At 49.7% G+C, this 16,227-nt stretch overlaps 1 protein-coding gene across 1 annotated transcript in view; it reads right to left on the reverse strand.

The window, feature by feature from the left end:
- Positions 1 to 16,227, reverse strand: part of MERTK (MER proto-oncogene, tyrosine kinase) — a 90,413-nt gene that overhangs the window by 22,259 nt on the left and 51,927 nt on the right. Inside the window, exons 7-10 of the mRNA XM_075562548.1 lie at positions 15,064 to 15,215; positions 4,531 to 4,684; positions 3,441 to 3,594; positions 1,564 to 1,649 (exon numbers count right to left, since the gene is read on the reverse strand). Coding sequence (XP_075418663.1) covers positions 1,564 to 1,649; positions 3,441 to 3,594; positions 4,531 to 4,684; positions 15,064 to 15,215 — 546 coding nt within the window. The remainder of the gene's footprint in view (positions 1 to 1,563; positions 1,650 to 3,440; positions 3,595 to 4,530; positions 4,685 to 15,063; positions 15,216 to 16,227) is intronic.

The raw sequence follows: 16,227 nt of genomic DNA on the forward strand, positions 1-16,227 counted from the left end.
GGAAGGAGGCACATCAACCTCAGGAAACGTCCAGAACAGAGCCAGCTACTGTCCTTCACAGGGTCTACTGCTCTTGTGGGACGCTGCCAAGTCAATTCTGAAGACTCAGCAGACCCGCTCCACGGGGTTTTAAGGCTGTGACGTCATCAAAGAGGTGCCCCGAGTGGGTTTGAACTGTCAATCTTTAGGCTGGTACCGGAATACATAACCTTTCGCACCACCCAGGGACTGCTACCTGTGTACAAGGAGGGGCTTCAAAACGTTCCTGGGAAACCATTATCTTTTCCTTCCATTTTTCCATGAACTTGACAAAAGCCCTTGCGTCTGCCAAACCTCATTCAGGCGAGACAGAAGGCGTTCGAGTCGGGAGTTGAAGAGTACGAGCTTTGGCTGTTCGTGCTGCCGTGAAGCACGGAGAGTAAGACCTGTCCACACGTGGAACCAGCCGGCAGAGGACGAGAGCCGAGTGCCTGCCTATCACGCCATTCCACGTGGGCCCCGGTGCAGACACCAGAAAGCCTTTGAAAGAAAACCAGACCCCAAGCCTGGGGGTAACCAGACCATCTGCGTCACCAGGGACCTGGCTCAGTTAAAAAGCATACTGGCTCCTAAAGAGAAAACCGACCACACGGTCCTATCTTCTCGCCAGAGAAGCTAAGCGCAGCAGCTGTAAGGGAAGATGTCTTTCTTTTCTTTTTCAATGTAAGGACAAAGAGCTAAACATCAGGACCTCCAGATCATTGACAAGACAAGGAAACGTTATGTAAATTTTTATTTCAAGGCAACCTATACTCCAAAAAGTTTTTTTTTTTGGGGTGTTGGGGGAAGTGGTGTCAGGGAGGGGGTGATAGCATTCAAAAGCGTGGCTTTGATCATATTGCACAGGATTTCTACTTTATTTCTGAGATCATTCTGAGTTCATTCTGAACTCGGCTATCTGTTTAGTCTCCCCAACTTCAAACCACTCTCTGGCTGCGCAAAGCCGAAACCGGGGAAGCCTTATAAACGACGGTGTGGGCCAACTGTCCTCTGAGTGGGGTGCCAGGAAAAGGAGAGAAAACGGGAGAGGTCAGGGACTTCGGTGCTTCAAGTCAGTGGTTCTCAACCTGTGGGTCGCGGCCCCTTTGGGGGATCGAATGACCGTTTCACAGGGGTCACCCGATTCATAACAGTAGCAAAATGACAGTGATGAAGTAACAATAACTTTATGGTTGGGGGGGGTCACCACAACCTGAGGAACTGTATTAAAGGGTCGCGGCCTGAGGAAGGCTGAGAACCACGGCTCTTGCCTTGTCCCGCCACCTTCTCCCGTGACCCCAGGGGGTCTCTTTGCCCGCCTTGACTGAGGGCGCCCTGAATGCAGTTCCAGATTACCAGGAAGCCAGCCAGTGGGATGCCCCACAGCAGGTCAGCCTAACCACTTGCTGGTTGCTAAAACCACTTCTAAATTAAAAATACCGATTCTTCGACTTCTGCTAGAAATCGATCCATTGGCTCGGGGCTGTTGCTTTGTCCTGAAAATGCTCTGACCTTTTGCCAAGAAGGAAAGGAAAACCAACTTACAGGTGAGCTCGATGGCGCGCCGACAGAAGGACTTCTTGGCTATGTAATTCACCACCAACTCGGAATCCTCCTCTGCGAATGCGCTCCTGGGAGAGGGAGAAAGAGGCGTCTCACACCATGGTCAACACAGGGCAACGGAAGCAGGTGGGGATGCCACCCGGAGGCTGCAAACACCAAGATGCTGCCTTTCGAAAGTCTCTCTTCTGCAAACAAAGCATTTCCCGGTAGACGAAAAGCATTTCTTTCCTTAGGTCTGTTTTAGGCTCACCCAGCCGTACCCAAAGAACTCCAGCCAAGAGCCCTTAGAGAGGCAGAGACTGATGAATTAAATGAAGCCCATGAATTGCTGTTTTCAACTGACTAATTGGCGGTAAACTCCAGCGTTCTCAGCTCTCCACTCACTCACTGCCAGAGTTGATTCCAATGGGAATGGGGTCCAGTCAAGAGATAAAAAATAACCTGTGGTCAGCTCTTGACCTCTTTTAAATGCTTGCTCGGTTTAATGATCCCTGGGTGCTCCCAGCCCCAGGTTTCTCTCAGTTCTGCCAAGTTCCCTGCCACCACAGGGCCTTAGCACGTGCTACTGTCTCTGGATAGAATCTTTTCATCCCTTTGCCTGATCCAGTTAATACCTGCCTTTCTTTCGATGTTTGGTCGAGGCAGGCCGTAGGAAAATCTATCCTGATTTTCTCATTATACACAAATTATCTCATTTATACACTTTCCAAACCCACACTTCCCTCAGTGGACGTTTTACTTGTGCGGCTGGTTGATTCCTGGCCAACACCCTGTTCACTGGCAGCATAGAAGCAGTGACAGGCTACGCCACAGTGCCTGGTCCCTGGTAGCATCTCGGGACAGGTGAATGAGCTGCCCTGGCGACTTCTTCAGAGGGTCTCAGGACCTGGTTCATCATGAGCTCACACCTTGTACCCAAGTTTCCTATAAATAAATATCTTGACTTTCCCTGAGTGTACTCCAGTCAACTCAATGCTCTGGGTCTAGAATAGATTTTTTTTGTCCGTGTCTCTAGATAACCTTCTTAGAATTTACATAAAGTAGAATCACGTAGAGGGAATCGTGCAAGGGGCTTCATGAAGTTCACGGGCAAGGGAAAGATAATAGACTTTTGCGAAGCCTCCTTAGAGTCATGTATTTCTGAAGATGGAACTCAGAGTGCTGATGTTCGTGACTGGAATGGCCACCCTGGAGCCCCCTCCCCAGCCCCTGGGAGGTCTTGGAGGGAGTTCTAGTAGATGAGCGTCCTTAAGGTGGAGCAATGAGAGAAAGCAGCTCGGCCTCTCCCGAAATAACCCTGCACCTGCGTCCCACCCTGGCTGTCAATAGCTTGCTGCTTACAAAACCCTTCTTCCAGCCATGTGAGACCCAGCTGGATCTCACGGAAATCCAAACTCGCCGCAGAACCACGTAGTGCGTTTCTCTACTAGGAAAATAACGGATCACTACAGAAAAATGTGTACAATAACCCAAAAGGGAAAACCGAGCCACCCATGGCTACGCCCTGCTAGAGTGGCTAATGTTTTCTGCGTTTTCTTCTAGTATTTTTAAGCTATCCTCGCCCCGCCTCCCAAGTAATCAGCATCATTTTAAGGCCTTCTCCTAACAGCCACCCAGTTTGAGTAGTGAAGGCCTGCGGTCTCCTCTCTGTCAACAGGGTGTGTTGGATCTGGCTTTCTCCACTGGCCGCCTCTGTAGGCATTCACCTAATTAAGGAAACCTGGCTCCAGGGCCTGCATAAAACAGGGAATGGGCTGGGTGCAACCTGAAGTACTTGGGCCACCAGGCCAGGCACCATCCTTTGGCACCTTCACCTTGTCAGTAAGACCGGGCAGAGCATTCCTAAAGGGCAAACTTACCCAAACCTTGTTTCCCGGGCTCTCTTCCTGATGGCCAGCGAGATATAGAAAATCAACCCAACTGAAATGAAGCCGCAGATGCAGCCGAGGATGATGACCACGGGGTCCGTGTTGCCAGGCGCCGGGGTTGATGATGGGGCAAAATTGACCCAAGCTGGGAAAACACCGACAGACGCAATTAAAACAGAGCATCTCTTTGGGATGTAAAATCCCTGCCATTGGCTTGTCATGGGGAAGAAGAGACTGCTTGTCTTCCCCTTGCCCACTACGATTGTTCTCCTGCACCCATGTCTGCTGAAACCCCATCTGGCTCCGAGGTAACATGCACAAGGAGAGCCTGGTTTGAATGCCGCCCTCTGCTCACAAGTCCTGTCTCCTCTTGGGTCCAAAGGTCATGTTTGGTAAGGAGTTGCAAATGCATCATACTGATAAGCTATCTGTACCTGGGTTTGACCACAGGTATTTGACCACAGGCATTTGAAATTAAACTATCTAGGGCAGGTCAGAGGCAGACCAAGGTGACTCCTTGGTCTCTGGAAGTGAGCACAGCAGCTGGGCCACTTGGGCCCCTACAGTGGCACCTGGCTAGAGAACACTTCAAACAGCAGGTTGCGCCAGCAAGCACGGCGAGCTATTTAGTTCAATGGCAAGGGCAGTTTTTGTGGGAGAGACTTTGTTATTTACAGGCCAAACTCCCAAGCATCTTCCCCAAGGCGTGACTAGATAACAACAAGGTGAGCAGAGCTTCTTAAGGCATCTCAACACATACACAATGCCAGTGACAGAGGGCAAAGGGCTGGTCCTATGCCCCTTATACATCACTTACACTAAATTCAGTAAGGACAGGAAAACCCGGTCTTCCGACAGGATGAGTCTTCTTGGAGAGTCATATTGGTCACAGTAGCAGCAGTAGGGGCTCTGGGACCAGTAGCTTTGTGACGTGTGTTATCACAACTACCCTAACATGGCCCAAATCTCTTTGGACTTGTTTTTTATCTTGATCAGCCACCGAGTCCACATTACTCCTTAACCATGTGTGCACTGCCTGGACTGACAGGCTCTGTCAGCTGGCCGGGGCCCCGGCTCTCACCGTGGGCAGGGATGAATATGTTCACGGGGCGACTGAAAGGCCCCACGCCCCCTCTGGTGACGGCCGCCATCCTCACTGTGCATGTGGCGTTGTGGGCTTGAACGGGAATCTCAGCGTGGCTGTCATTTTGGCCCACCTCTTCAGAAAGTTCTTTCTGGGGACACAGAGGAAAGAGAAGGGAGCAAAGTCCTGAGGTACTGCAGGATGTCGCTGACTTCCCCGAATTCCTTTCGGAGGAGAGCCATCTGGTCACACGCCTACCGAAGGGGGTGCAGCCATGCTCCATCGCGTCCCTTCCTCACTCTGGCCACAGCCAGCGGAGACGAATGTGGGCAGAGGGACCCAGCACAGGGTCCTGAGACCGAGAGGGGCCATGCAGCACGGGGACATCGACCATGGGAGCAAGACGGCCTCCTGGAGCCTCTGGCCCCACAGAAGCACCGCAGCAGACCATCCAAGAGTCACTCTGGGCCTTCACACCGATCACCCGCCCCTCTCTCTGGCACCAGCACAAGTAGGTTCCCATTCCTTGAAGCGCTAAGAACGTTGCCTAGAACATACGTCTAAGAGGGCAACTCATATGTCCCCCAACCTTGGGTGGGGCAACTGTACCCTTTGCTCAATATTTTTTTTTATCATTTGCTCAATTGTTAAAAAATCTACTTTACTCTTTATACAATTGATGTATGTATATGTATGGATTGTGATAAGAGTTGTATGAGCCCCTAATAAAATGTAAAAAAAGAAAAGGAAAAAAAAAAGAAAATTATTAGGGCAAAGAATGTACAGATGTGCTTTATACAATTGATGTATGTATATGTATGGATTGTGATAAGAGTTGTATGAGCCCCTAATAAAATGTTTTTAAAAAATCTATTTTACTTTTGTTTTGAAGCCACTTCGCTGAAACAATTGAGCCATTAAAATGAAGGGGAAGACATGATGTTTGAAAATGAATTAGCACCAAGTGTTGGTACAAGCCTCTCTCTCTCTGTTCTCAGATCTTGACTGGGGTGACGCTCCCTGTGAAGACGCTGGTTTCATGACCGGCGCTGGCTTTGTAAATGAGAGTGTAGCATGGTGAAGGCAGGAAGGAAGCCCTAAGAAGTCTCTTGTCTCTAAATCGTGGGCATTTGACGAGAGAGAGAGAGAGAGAGAGAGAGAGAGAGAGAGAGAGAGAGAGAGAGAGAGAGAGAACTCTCAGGCATCTGGGGCACAAACGTCCTTGTCATCAATAAACATGGGTGTGGTTTGGGTGATAACTGAATTACCTCATCACTCAGGCTCAGGTCACTGCTCTGAGCAACAGTGCAGCTGGAGCCAGCTCAGCTGTCACTAACGACCAAGGGGACAAACACCTGAATCAGCCATCCAGGACTGTTCATCAAGCTAAACCAACAGTGACCACCACGCCGAGGGAATAAAGCAGAAAAGGCCACCTTGAAAACATCTCAAGTTTCTCAAGTCCAGTGGATTCTGAGATTTACCAAAAATATTTTGCTAATTAAATGAGCAAACTAGCAATGAGTGATTTTTGTTGTGTCCTGGCATTATCCTTTTCTTTTCAAAGAAACACAGCATTTTATTTATGGCAAACCGGGTTGTGATTATGGGTTAATTGGCCCTTTTCTAAGGCGCAATGTTGGCATGGTGGTGCAGTGCTCGGCTGTGAACGAAAGGTCAGTGGTTCAAGCCCACCAGCCTTTCTGCAAGAAGAGGCAATGTTACTTCTGTAACGATGGACCACCGTGGAAACCTCCGGGACAGTTCTCTGTCTGTTGAGTCCCCAGGGGTCAGAATCAACTCTACGGCACAGGGGTTGGTCCTTCTCTAGTTAATGGCCTGGGCAGCGATTCTCAACGTGTGGGTCGTGACCCCTTTGGGGGTCAAATGACCCTTTCACAGGGATCGCCTGATTCACACCACTAGCAAAATGACAGTTATGAAGTAGGAACAAAAATAATGTTATGGTTGTGGAGGGGGTCACCACAACATGAGGAACTGTATGACAGGGTCGCGGCATTAGAAGGTTGAGAACCACTCTCCTAGGGGGAGAAATTCACCTAGTACAGTAACTCCAGGGTCCAAGCCACGCAGTCACGGAGCCCTGCGGTGAGGCAGCCCGAGCTGAGAAACGGGGCACCTGTTTTCCCAGTGTACTCAGCACCCAGCTCCTCAAGGGCAGCAGGACAGGGAACTCTGGGTCTCTGTGTCTATTTTTCCTTCCCTACGAAGACTAAGTACAATGAAGCATCTATGAAGGAAATTGTATCAAAGAAAGAAGCCAGGCACCATCGGGAATGCCTAGAGGACCAGAGCACCCAACAACAGCAGAGTCAGTCTTTTTGGAATAACCATAAAAAAAGTTCATTGTACCCAGGCACTAGGGTCAATATTAGTCCTTCCATGGCCCAAAGGGTTAAGGACTCCATTACGAGCGGAAAGACCGGGGGTTTCATCCCACCCAGGTGACTTCGGAAGACACACCTGGTGATGCGCTTCATGAGGATGCGGCTCTTCGCTGCACACAGGGCTCACCGTGAGTGGTCATCAACTCAGCGGTCACCAGCCACCATGAAAGCTACCATGTCAGGATATCCTCAGAGAAAATCGTCAGGCCTCCCTGGAATCAAATCTCAACTGCCGTGGAGTCAAAGCCGACTCGTAAGTGAGGACGGGAGCAGAAAGCCCCGTCTTTCTCCCCCGGAGCTGCTGGTGGTTTCCAACTGCAGATTGTGCTAAGTGTCCCTCCCCCTGGAATACTTAGCATCGAGTGGCGGTGGGCCTTCGAAACCTTCATGGGGCAATTCCTTTATCTCTGCATTCCATTTTCTGGCCAACTTGTTGAGGCCCCTCACACAACTTCAACGCTTATTCCACTTCTCCCACAGAAATGTGACAATTCCTCCAGAGTATATTCAAAATGCACGGCCTGAAAGCATTGGCCAGCACGGTTGTCCTACTTCCAGGCTCAGGATGAGGACACCCGCAAGGACAAGTGCGACACCTGGGAAGCAGTGCTCTGGAACAGGCCGTGTCAACCGGTGTACACAGATTAGCCCTGTACGCGTGTTAACTTACTGAAGGGCCCCGAACCAAAGCTCACATCGTCGAGTTGATAGCAATTCCTATCGACCTGACAGCACAGAGCAGAGCTGCCCCTCTGGGCTACTCAGGCTATACATCTTCCTTGCTGTTGTTGGGTGCTGTTGAGTGGGCTCCACCTCATCTTGACCTGTGTACCGCAGAACACAACGCAGCCCAGGCTGTGCCAGCCCCCAATGGCTCCTGTCTCTGAGCCCATTATGGCAGCCACTGAGTCCATCCATCTTGTCAAGGGCTCCCCTGGGTCTATACGGGAGGTGGTTAAATAGGCTTATTCCATGCAGTCTAAGAGACTAGCTGGCCAGTGCCCACTGAGTCCTCACCCAGGGGGTGTCAACAGCACGGCTGCCGAGTCCATTCCAGCTCAAGGCAGCCCTATGTGCGTCACAGTGAAACCGTTCGCCGTGTTTTCAGCGGCTCATAATGAAGGAGTCCATCGCCAGCCCTTTCTTCTGAGGTGCCTTGAGGCAGACTTGAACCTCCCTGTATTTTGGTTCCCAGTGAGTAAGCTAACTGCTTACAGCACCAGGGACTCCATGAAGCGGGTATAAGAGGCTATCTTTTAGAAACTTATTTGTTCAATGAATTTTTATCTCACGGAAGGTCCTGACACTTTATGGGGAAATGTATAGGAATGGGTGGGGACTATGAGTCCCTGCTCATTGAAAGCACCAGCCACTCCGAGGGAGAAGGATGAGGCTTTCTGCTCCTGGAAAGAGCCACAGCTTCCGAAGTTAACAGGGGCAACTCTACCCTGTCCTATGGGGTTGCTATGAGTTGGCATTGAGTCCATGGCAGTGCGTTTGTTGCTCGTTTTACTCACTGAAAAGTATACTGCGCACCAGGGCATCTTAAACTTTTCCCACCCCAAACCCAGTTTTATCTGAGAAAATTTTATGCGACTCCATGTACAGGTGGTTATGAGTTGGGCTGCGATCCACGTGGTCAGCAGTTCAAAACCACCAGCAGCACCTTGGGAGACAGATGGGGCTTTCTATTCCCGTAAACAGTTCCAGTCTCAGAAACCCAGAGGGGCTCTTTATGATTCGGCATTCACTCAATGGCAGTGAGCCCTGTCTGTAAGTAAATAAAACATGTATCCAAGTCAAACACAGCTTTTCGTGAAGTGGACGACCTTGCTAGTAGTTCGATGTTTTTTTGGCTACGCGCGCATGTTGTGTGTTCAGAGCCAAGGCTGCAGTGAAGTTTCATGATGCAGCCCAGGCAGGCGCTGCCAGGTTGTTGTGCACCCAGAAACCTTTTACTGTTGCCTAATTTTCCACAGCCCCACATTCAGAGAAAACCCCAGATGGGGTCACAAACTATAGTTTAAGAAGCTCGGCTGTCTGAGATTAAATTGTCAACACCTGGTTTGCAGAAGGCTGTGGATGACACTGGAAGCCCAATATCCATGTGCAGGGTCACCTGGATTAAGTCTCCGGTGAATCTACTCTGCTCAGAGGTGAGGGATGTGGACAGCCTTATCAGACAGAGACCATTGTAAAATTGATTGTTGCAGATGTAGTTAATATCATTTGATCTTCCGTTTGCTCTATTTTGGGGTTGTTCAGTTTAAAAACAAGTGAAGGAGAAATGCATGTAGCTGAAGCCTCTGGGGAAGCCCCTGTGAGCAGAGAGCAGGGAGGAGAACAGGCGGTGGAGGAGTGGACGGCTGCAGATGCAGTGAGGTGGAAATGTACCACTCTGTCATGCGTTCTCCCTTCTGATCCGTTTTAAATTTGTTCTAGCTTTCAATAGTCTGCTGTCTTTCTGATTGTAATTTCTGTGTTTTACTTTGTTATTGTTGTTATTTTTTTTTCAAGATGCATTTTTTCCATCGATGAAATCCAGGATCGGTAAATCTATCGAGATAGTAACTGGATTTGTGGTTTCCTAGGGGACTGGCAGGGGAGGTTAGGGGAAAGCGGGGAGCTAACAGCAACGACTCTAAGAAGGAAGAAAATGTTCTCAAAGGGATCGTGGTGATGATTGCACTCTTGATGTGATCAAACTATTGAGTTATATTATAAAATGTGAATTATAGACCAATAAAAAAAAATTTTTAAAGAAGCTCTATTATCCACAAAGATAGCTGTGGCGGACAGTGCAGCCAAGGCCCCACATTGAGTCTGTCTGGGGCCATCAGCGCCTACACAGCAAGTCCAAGGTCCTGTGTTCCCAATGCACCAAGAGGAAGGAGCGAAGTGCGACGGCTGTACCTTCAAGGGGAACGGATCGCACTTGACTCCTGCCTTTGGATTGTGCTCTGGTTCGGGACGCAGGAGATTCAAAGAAAGAGGACAAAAGTCCTGATCTTCCTTACGGCACTGCGACCACCCACAGAGCCAACATCACAAGTTTCACGGGTGTGAACGTGACAGACAGCTGTGGAATCAAAAAGGGCAGCGAGCAAACCACCCAAAGACCCCTTCCAAGAACGCTCTGAATTTACATGTGCACACACAAGACCCACTCTGACTTGAGCTGTCAGTGAGAAATATCTGTCAAAGGCGTCTAGTTTCGTGAGTGGCCTGCATTCACGAGCGTAGCCACGAAAAGAGAAGCTCCAACACTCTCAGAACGCTTCCAGTTGTACTTCGTTGTGTCGTGGACTTGGAGGATGCCAAGGGAGGTGGAGAGAGGTAGAGGTGTTGATGAGTTCCTCCGTAATTAAACCCAACAAACCTGGAGGCCAGGGGATGCAGCCATTTACCTAAGGCCTTGCCTGCAGAAGATGTCGCGTTGGTAACAGCTTTTCAAAACTGGAGATGAAAGGGCCGTTTTGAGAGATGGCGCTGTGTCTCACTCTTGCCCTTTAGGGGACCCTCGTGACAGATGTCGAGATTCTCTCGAGTGTCACGTTGGGCAAGCGCCCTTTGGTCACTGCTCTGACTGGCCTCTGGCTGTGCGTCATGGCCTGAATCGGGGTTTGATCCGACGTGAGCCATCAAGCCTTTGCTTGTCACAAGACCACCACAAAGCACAGAGTCTAGTGTGAGCACAGTGGAAATGACCTTCTGGCTGGGATGGCAGAGAATCTCAGGGAGGTGACTGACTGGAAAGGTCACAGCCCTCACTGTGGCGGCATTGTTCTCCCTGCACAAGGGACCGCCCTGGACAACGGAGAAGGCACACATAACGAGAGCTAAGGGCCCGTGGGGTGCCAGGCTTTGCAGCCACACTCACTGACGAGCCTTTCCTGAGTCCGCTCTGCCTCCACTTACCCCTTCAAAGAAGTAGCTTCCACCCAAGCGGTGGTGAGAAGTGGAGGATGAGCGGGAGCTCCGGCCACCCACGTGCCTGCGTTTAGACGGTGCTAGTATCTGCTGTGGACCACTATCTTCGATCGGCTGGAGACAAGATAAAATTCCTATGGAAATGACACATAATCGCTGAACCTTCAGGCCTCGATTCTAAGCATTCAGCGCTGCGGAAAAAAAACACCCCTAAGAGGCGCCTGATGCCTGTCGGTCAGCAGACAGGCAAACGCAGTTCATTCATGGGTAAACCACTCCAACTCCAACTCTCTGCCGTTGACTCAATTCTGACTCACAGAGACCCTGTACGACCCCATGGACTTCAGAGACTAACTCTTTACAGGAGCAGAATGCCTCATCTTTCTCCCTCGGAGTGGCTAGGGGTTTCGAACCACTGCACCACGAGGGCTCCCTCACTGAGGGTGCCTTGTATAAATGCCTTGTCACAAATAACTAGGAAAGGCCCGGCTTTTCCTCTCAGAGCTGCTCCTTTTGTGGGAAGTTTTAACGGGCACAAACAAGGGCCTGTGACCGTTGCGAAGAGGCAGAACCGCTGTGGCCGTCTGAGTCTCCTTCTTTCCCTCTGCTGCCATCGCCTACAGCTTCCAACGGCCGGCGAAGAAGAAACAAACAGACCTCAACTGCTCTTGTGGACAACGGCAGGCAGCTTTGGTAAAAGCTACATTATGTGAGGCTGAAGGTGACTGAAACCACGTTTGGACACGATGAGCAAGTTGAGGTTTGTCCGGCTGTCTCTCTCCCCACAGGAGCTTGATGACTGTGGTGCGATGACCTACACAGAAGCCACAGGAGGTCAGGAGCATGACCACACGTTTAGGCTCCCGTGATTGCAGACAAGAGACAATCCAGATATGAAATCATGGCTGCCTGTGTCATAAAAGGAGTCAGTGTCTCCTGAGCCCTCTTCCTTTCTGTGTGGGAGCTACCCACCCAAACACATTCGGGAGTCATCACTCAGATGCCCATTGCTCCCCCTCCGCCCCCCTCACCCCCGCCCACTCAAACACATTTGGTCCCGTCAGAAGTGGTCTTAGGCTTTATATGGAAGTCAAAGTCAGATGCCCTCCGGGTTATCTGCAGTGACTACGAACAAAAGCACTAACACTAGGAAGGTGCCAGCTGGGACCTAGGGAGGCAACCACGATCTCACATGTTGACCCCTTTGCCACTCGCTTTGCCATCGTGAAAGGAAGCAGTCACTTATACCACAGAGCCCCTTCCTTACTGAAGAGGATCCTGGCAGCCTTTGGTTAGAAGGCAGGAACTGTATTTGGCACAGTGGGGCATCGGTAGTGTGATCATGTTCTGTGCAGTAGGGTCAGGTTCCATTCCTGGCCAGTATAACTCAGGCACAATGACTACCCTCGCACGCTGCTAGGACACTGAATGGACGTAAGCAGAGTGTCCAGACCAAGATGGGCTACGAAGAAAGGCGTGGTGGCCGACTTCCCCAAGTGAGCTGGTGGCCACAGTGGTCCGATCGGAAACGGATCATGGAGATGGCGCGGGCTAGGCTGTGTGTCTATTCCACTGGCCATGGGGTCACCATGAGTCAGGGGTAGCCTTGACAGCTAACAACAATGAACCTGATGTATCGAAACACCTCTGGTCCCAAGCACACTAACCTCGCCCCCCTCCTTCCCCAACTCTACAGCAACCTTCACTTCTCTTGTAGCACTCCTCCGAGAACTCCCCTGTCCCCACCACGGCCAGGTTTTCTGCCAGAAGTCATCTCTGGACACGGCCCCGGGAGTGGGGTCCACATGGAGCGTTGGCCGAGATGCATACCGGATGCCTTGGAGTCCAAAGCCATTCCCGCGGTGCCACTCTAAGTTACATCGTGACTGCTTACATTTCTCTGTTTTTTCCTTGGTCGTTCTTGTGGGTGATGGGAAAGTAGAGCTTGCTGATGGCAGAATCAGCTGCCCTGACATCATTGCGTAGATTAGGGGACACGCAATCTAACCAGAAAGGCCAGGAAACAATTCACAAGCATAACAGGTAGTTCCAAAATATAGCAAACTTTAGTAGGAACTAGACAAATTTGTCTCTGGTGAGTGAAAAGAGGAACGAACCAAAAATATGCATTTTAAGGAAAAGCATAAGCCATTTATCCTGCATGTCTCCCTTTTACTCTTCAACAAGGCATATGCCTTTTTAAAAAAATTAAATTCTTTTATTGAGGGCCCTTACAGCTCTTATCACAATCCATACATTCACCCATTTTGTCAAGCACATTTGCACATATGCTGCCATCATCAACTCCTCATTTTCCCCCCTCCCTCCCAGAAGCACACCTTTTAAAGGAGTCAGGTAGCCAGGGCAGATGTTAACCTGTAAGTGGAACAGGCTTGAAGGAAAAGGGTCGTCTCATCAGGTGTTTAAAGGAGTACTTACACTTCAGAGCCCGCTCCTAACCCTTCAGGGTAGAGCACAGATCCTTTAGGGTTTTTGGTTGGTTTTTTTTCCCCACACATTGTCTGAAAGGTCAACTGTGCTATTGAGCCTGGACCCTCTAACTTAGGCAGTTGTTTCCCCCAGGTGTTGAAGATGTATAAAAACTCTTAACTATTTATTTAAACAACCATTGCGTCTCACCAGCCTGTGTGATCCAAGGACTGTAAATAATAAAATCCAAATATCCCTGGGTTTCAAATTTCTCCTAGACTCCCTTGCTAGCTACCCCAAATTCAATTTGACACCTTGGCTACCTTTGAGGACTCTGCCTACTGGGACAGCTCCCTGCCCCAGCTTCACCTGCATCTCTGTGAAAGGATTCCAATTCCTGGACTTCAGACAAGTGGCAGTTCTCCAAAAGCGGTCACATCAGGCCTTCCTTCATGTTATTTTTTCCCACCTGAAACTCTTTTTTCAATACTGATCTGTCCAAGTGATCCCAGGCCCAGAGCGAGGGGTACCTTGCTGACAGAGGCAGGCTGCCACAGGTCCTCGGTGCCCTTGCACATCTTGGCTGAGCATGCCAAGACCTGGCACCTTGAGCCATTGCTGGAGCACGTCGCCACACAGGTCAGTGCCGACTCAAAGCTGGCTCTTCAAGGACAGCGACAACTGCCCATGGAGCTTCCAAGGCTGTAGATCTTTACAGCAAACTGCTCCATCCTTCTCCCTCAGAGCAGCTTGGGGGTTCAAACTGCCAACCTTCTGCCAACAGCCCAACATGTAACCCACAGCCCCCCGGGTTCCTGGCCACATAGGTAAAAAGCTCATCAAGGTGGTCGCAGGTACCTGCTTTGCAGAAGTGGGTGGGCGCATTTGTTCCTGGCTACTGTAGGTCCTGAGCCCTTAGTCCTAGGTCAGACCCCTCATTTGGGTCTACTGTGTCACTACACGGATTCGGGGACAGAGGCCCTGCTCTTCCAGGCTGATGCCACGGGGTGTCCTGTCCTGTGAGGGACACATTAAGCTGTGTTTGCCTCTGGCTAGTCTGGAGCTCTAGTTAGCCCGCCTGCTCTCTAGGCTGGACATTGTCTTTGGAGTCTGTCTTCCCGGGTCACCCTCTGTGAGGGTGGGGCTCATCCCTGGCAATCTTCAGGAAAACACTCGCTGGAACTTCCAAGAGGCTATGGATTGATCAACTGCTAAGCCTTGTAGCTCCTTGGCACTATGCAATGGCTGCTTCAGCGGCCTCCACTGTCTCCCTACTTGGGCCGTGGCTCCTGAAAGCAAGAATTAGGAGACAGCAAAAGACCTCGCCCTTGGAAGGAGTCCTAAATATAGTTACTGAAGACATGAATGGATGGGTCGGTGATGGAATTTTGTACATACACAGCCACCTCTAGGAATTCTGGTGGCACAGTGGTTACGCCCTGGGCTGGAATCTACAAGGTCCACAATTCAAAATCACCAGCCGCTCCATGGGGAAAAGATGGGCTTTCTACTCCCATAAAGAGTTACAGTCTTGGAAACTCACAGGGGCAGTGCTACCCTGTCCCACAGGGTCGCTATGAGTCATCATTGACTCGATGGTAGTGAGTAATCAGTCACTTCTAATCTTTATGACGCTGTTTTTGCCCCCATTAAAGGTACCTCATATGACCCAGTCATTAAAGAATATGGAAGCTTCTAAAACAGTAGTATTAAGCGGTTGAAAGGAGACAGCTAAGCATGCTGTCTCAGGGTTGAGACTTACAGATGTCTCCACACTCTGCCAAGTGTGGGAGATCCGGTACCCCGTCAGCTCCCCATTCTGCCGCAGAAGTGGAGGTTTGATCCATCTGATGTCCACCTTGTTACTCGATTCGTTCAGAAACACAGTGACATTCAGGGGCGCTACTGATGGGGCTACGAAGGAATAGAGAGGGAGCTCAAGTCACAATGAGACACACACAGATCTATTCTCTTCTTGGCTTGTGGGCTCTTGGCTTTCAAATTTTCTAGGAAAAGCACCCCAGTGACACAGTAATTGCAGACCATCCCACACCACCCCCTTTAAAAGCAAATTCGTAGAGGCTCATTGACTTATGAGGCCATGCCCTTAAAACCTATGTATGCATATCATACAGACATAGTTGGGGAATAAGGCCAGGTTATTACTACAGTCTTTCGGGGAACAGGAAACTGACAACACTGCCTGTGGCCAAGGATTGTCACCTGGAGGAATTTATCCTCGGAAGCGCTCTTGTGGCTCGCAGCACCATAGCGACGCCCAACAGGAATACAGATAATGCTCCATCAGTAATCACAGCACAGCGAGTTTTGATGTCTTTATTCAATGGAATGCTTACTCCCAGCCTCTGAAAAGAACTAATGATATCTATGTATACTGATGGAGTTCCTGGCTGGTATACACAGTGAATGAGCTTAGCTGCTAACCAAGAGTCCACTGGGAGGCACTGCGGAAGAAAGGCCTGCAATTTGCTTCTGAATAGTCTGCCTTTCAAACGAGTCCTCCTCTAAAACGCATAGGACTGTCGTGGCTAAGCATCCACTCAACAGCAACTGACACTTGTACGTATTAAAATGGACAAGGCTATGCGATGGAGAAAAGCACCAAATGATTGTAAAAGGTATCTATAAAAGTAAAATGACACATTAGAGAAGAAAGCAATTTAAAATACCAACTAAACCCAACCTATTGTCACAGAATCAATTTTGACTAATAGCAATCCTGTGCAGAGCTCCAAAGGTAATAAATCATCACAGGAGTAGGAGAGCCTCAGATTTTAGGAACAATTAAGTGTTATTGGAAGAAGAAAATCTAATGAAACTGTTACCAAGGGTTATATTCATCTCTGGTGTATAATTTAACCTACTAATATGGCAGTATTAAGTCCTGTGGTGTAGTGGTTAAGCA

Source organism: Tenrec ecaudatus, chromosome 11 (assembly GCF_050624435.1).
Source record: "Tenrec ecaudatus isolate mTenEca1 chromosome 11, mTenEca1.hap1, whole genome shotgun sequence".
Taxonomy (NCBI): domain Eukaryota; kingdom Metazoa; phylum Chordata; class Mammalia; order Afrosoricida; family Tenrecidae; genus Tenrec; species Tenrec ecaudatus.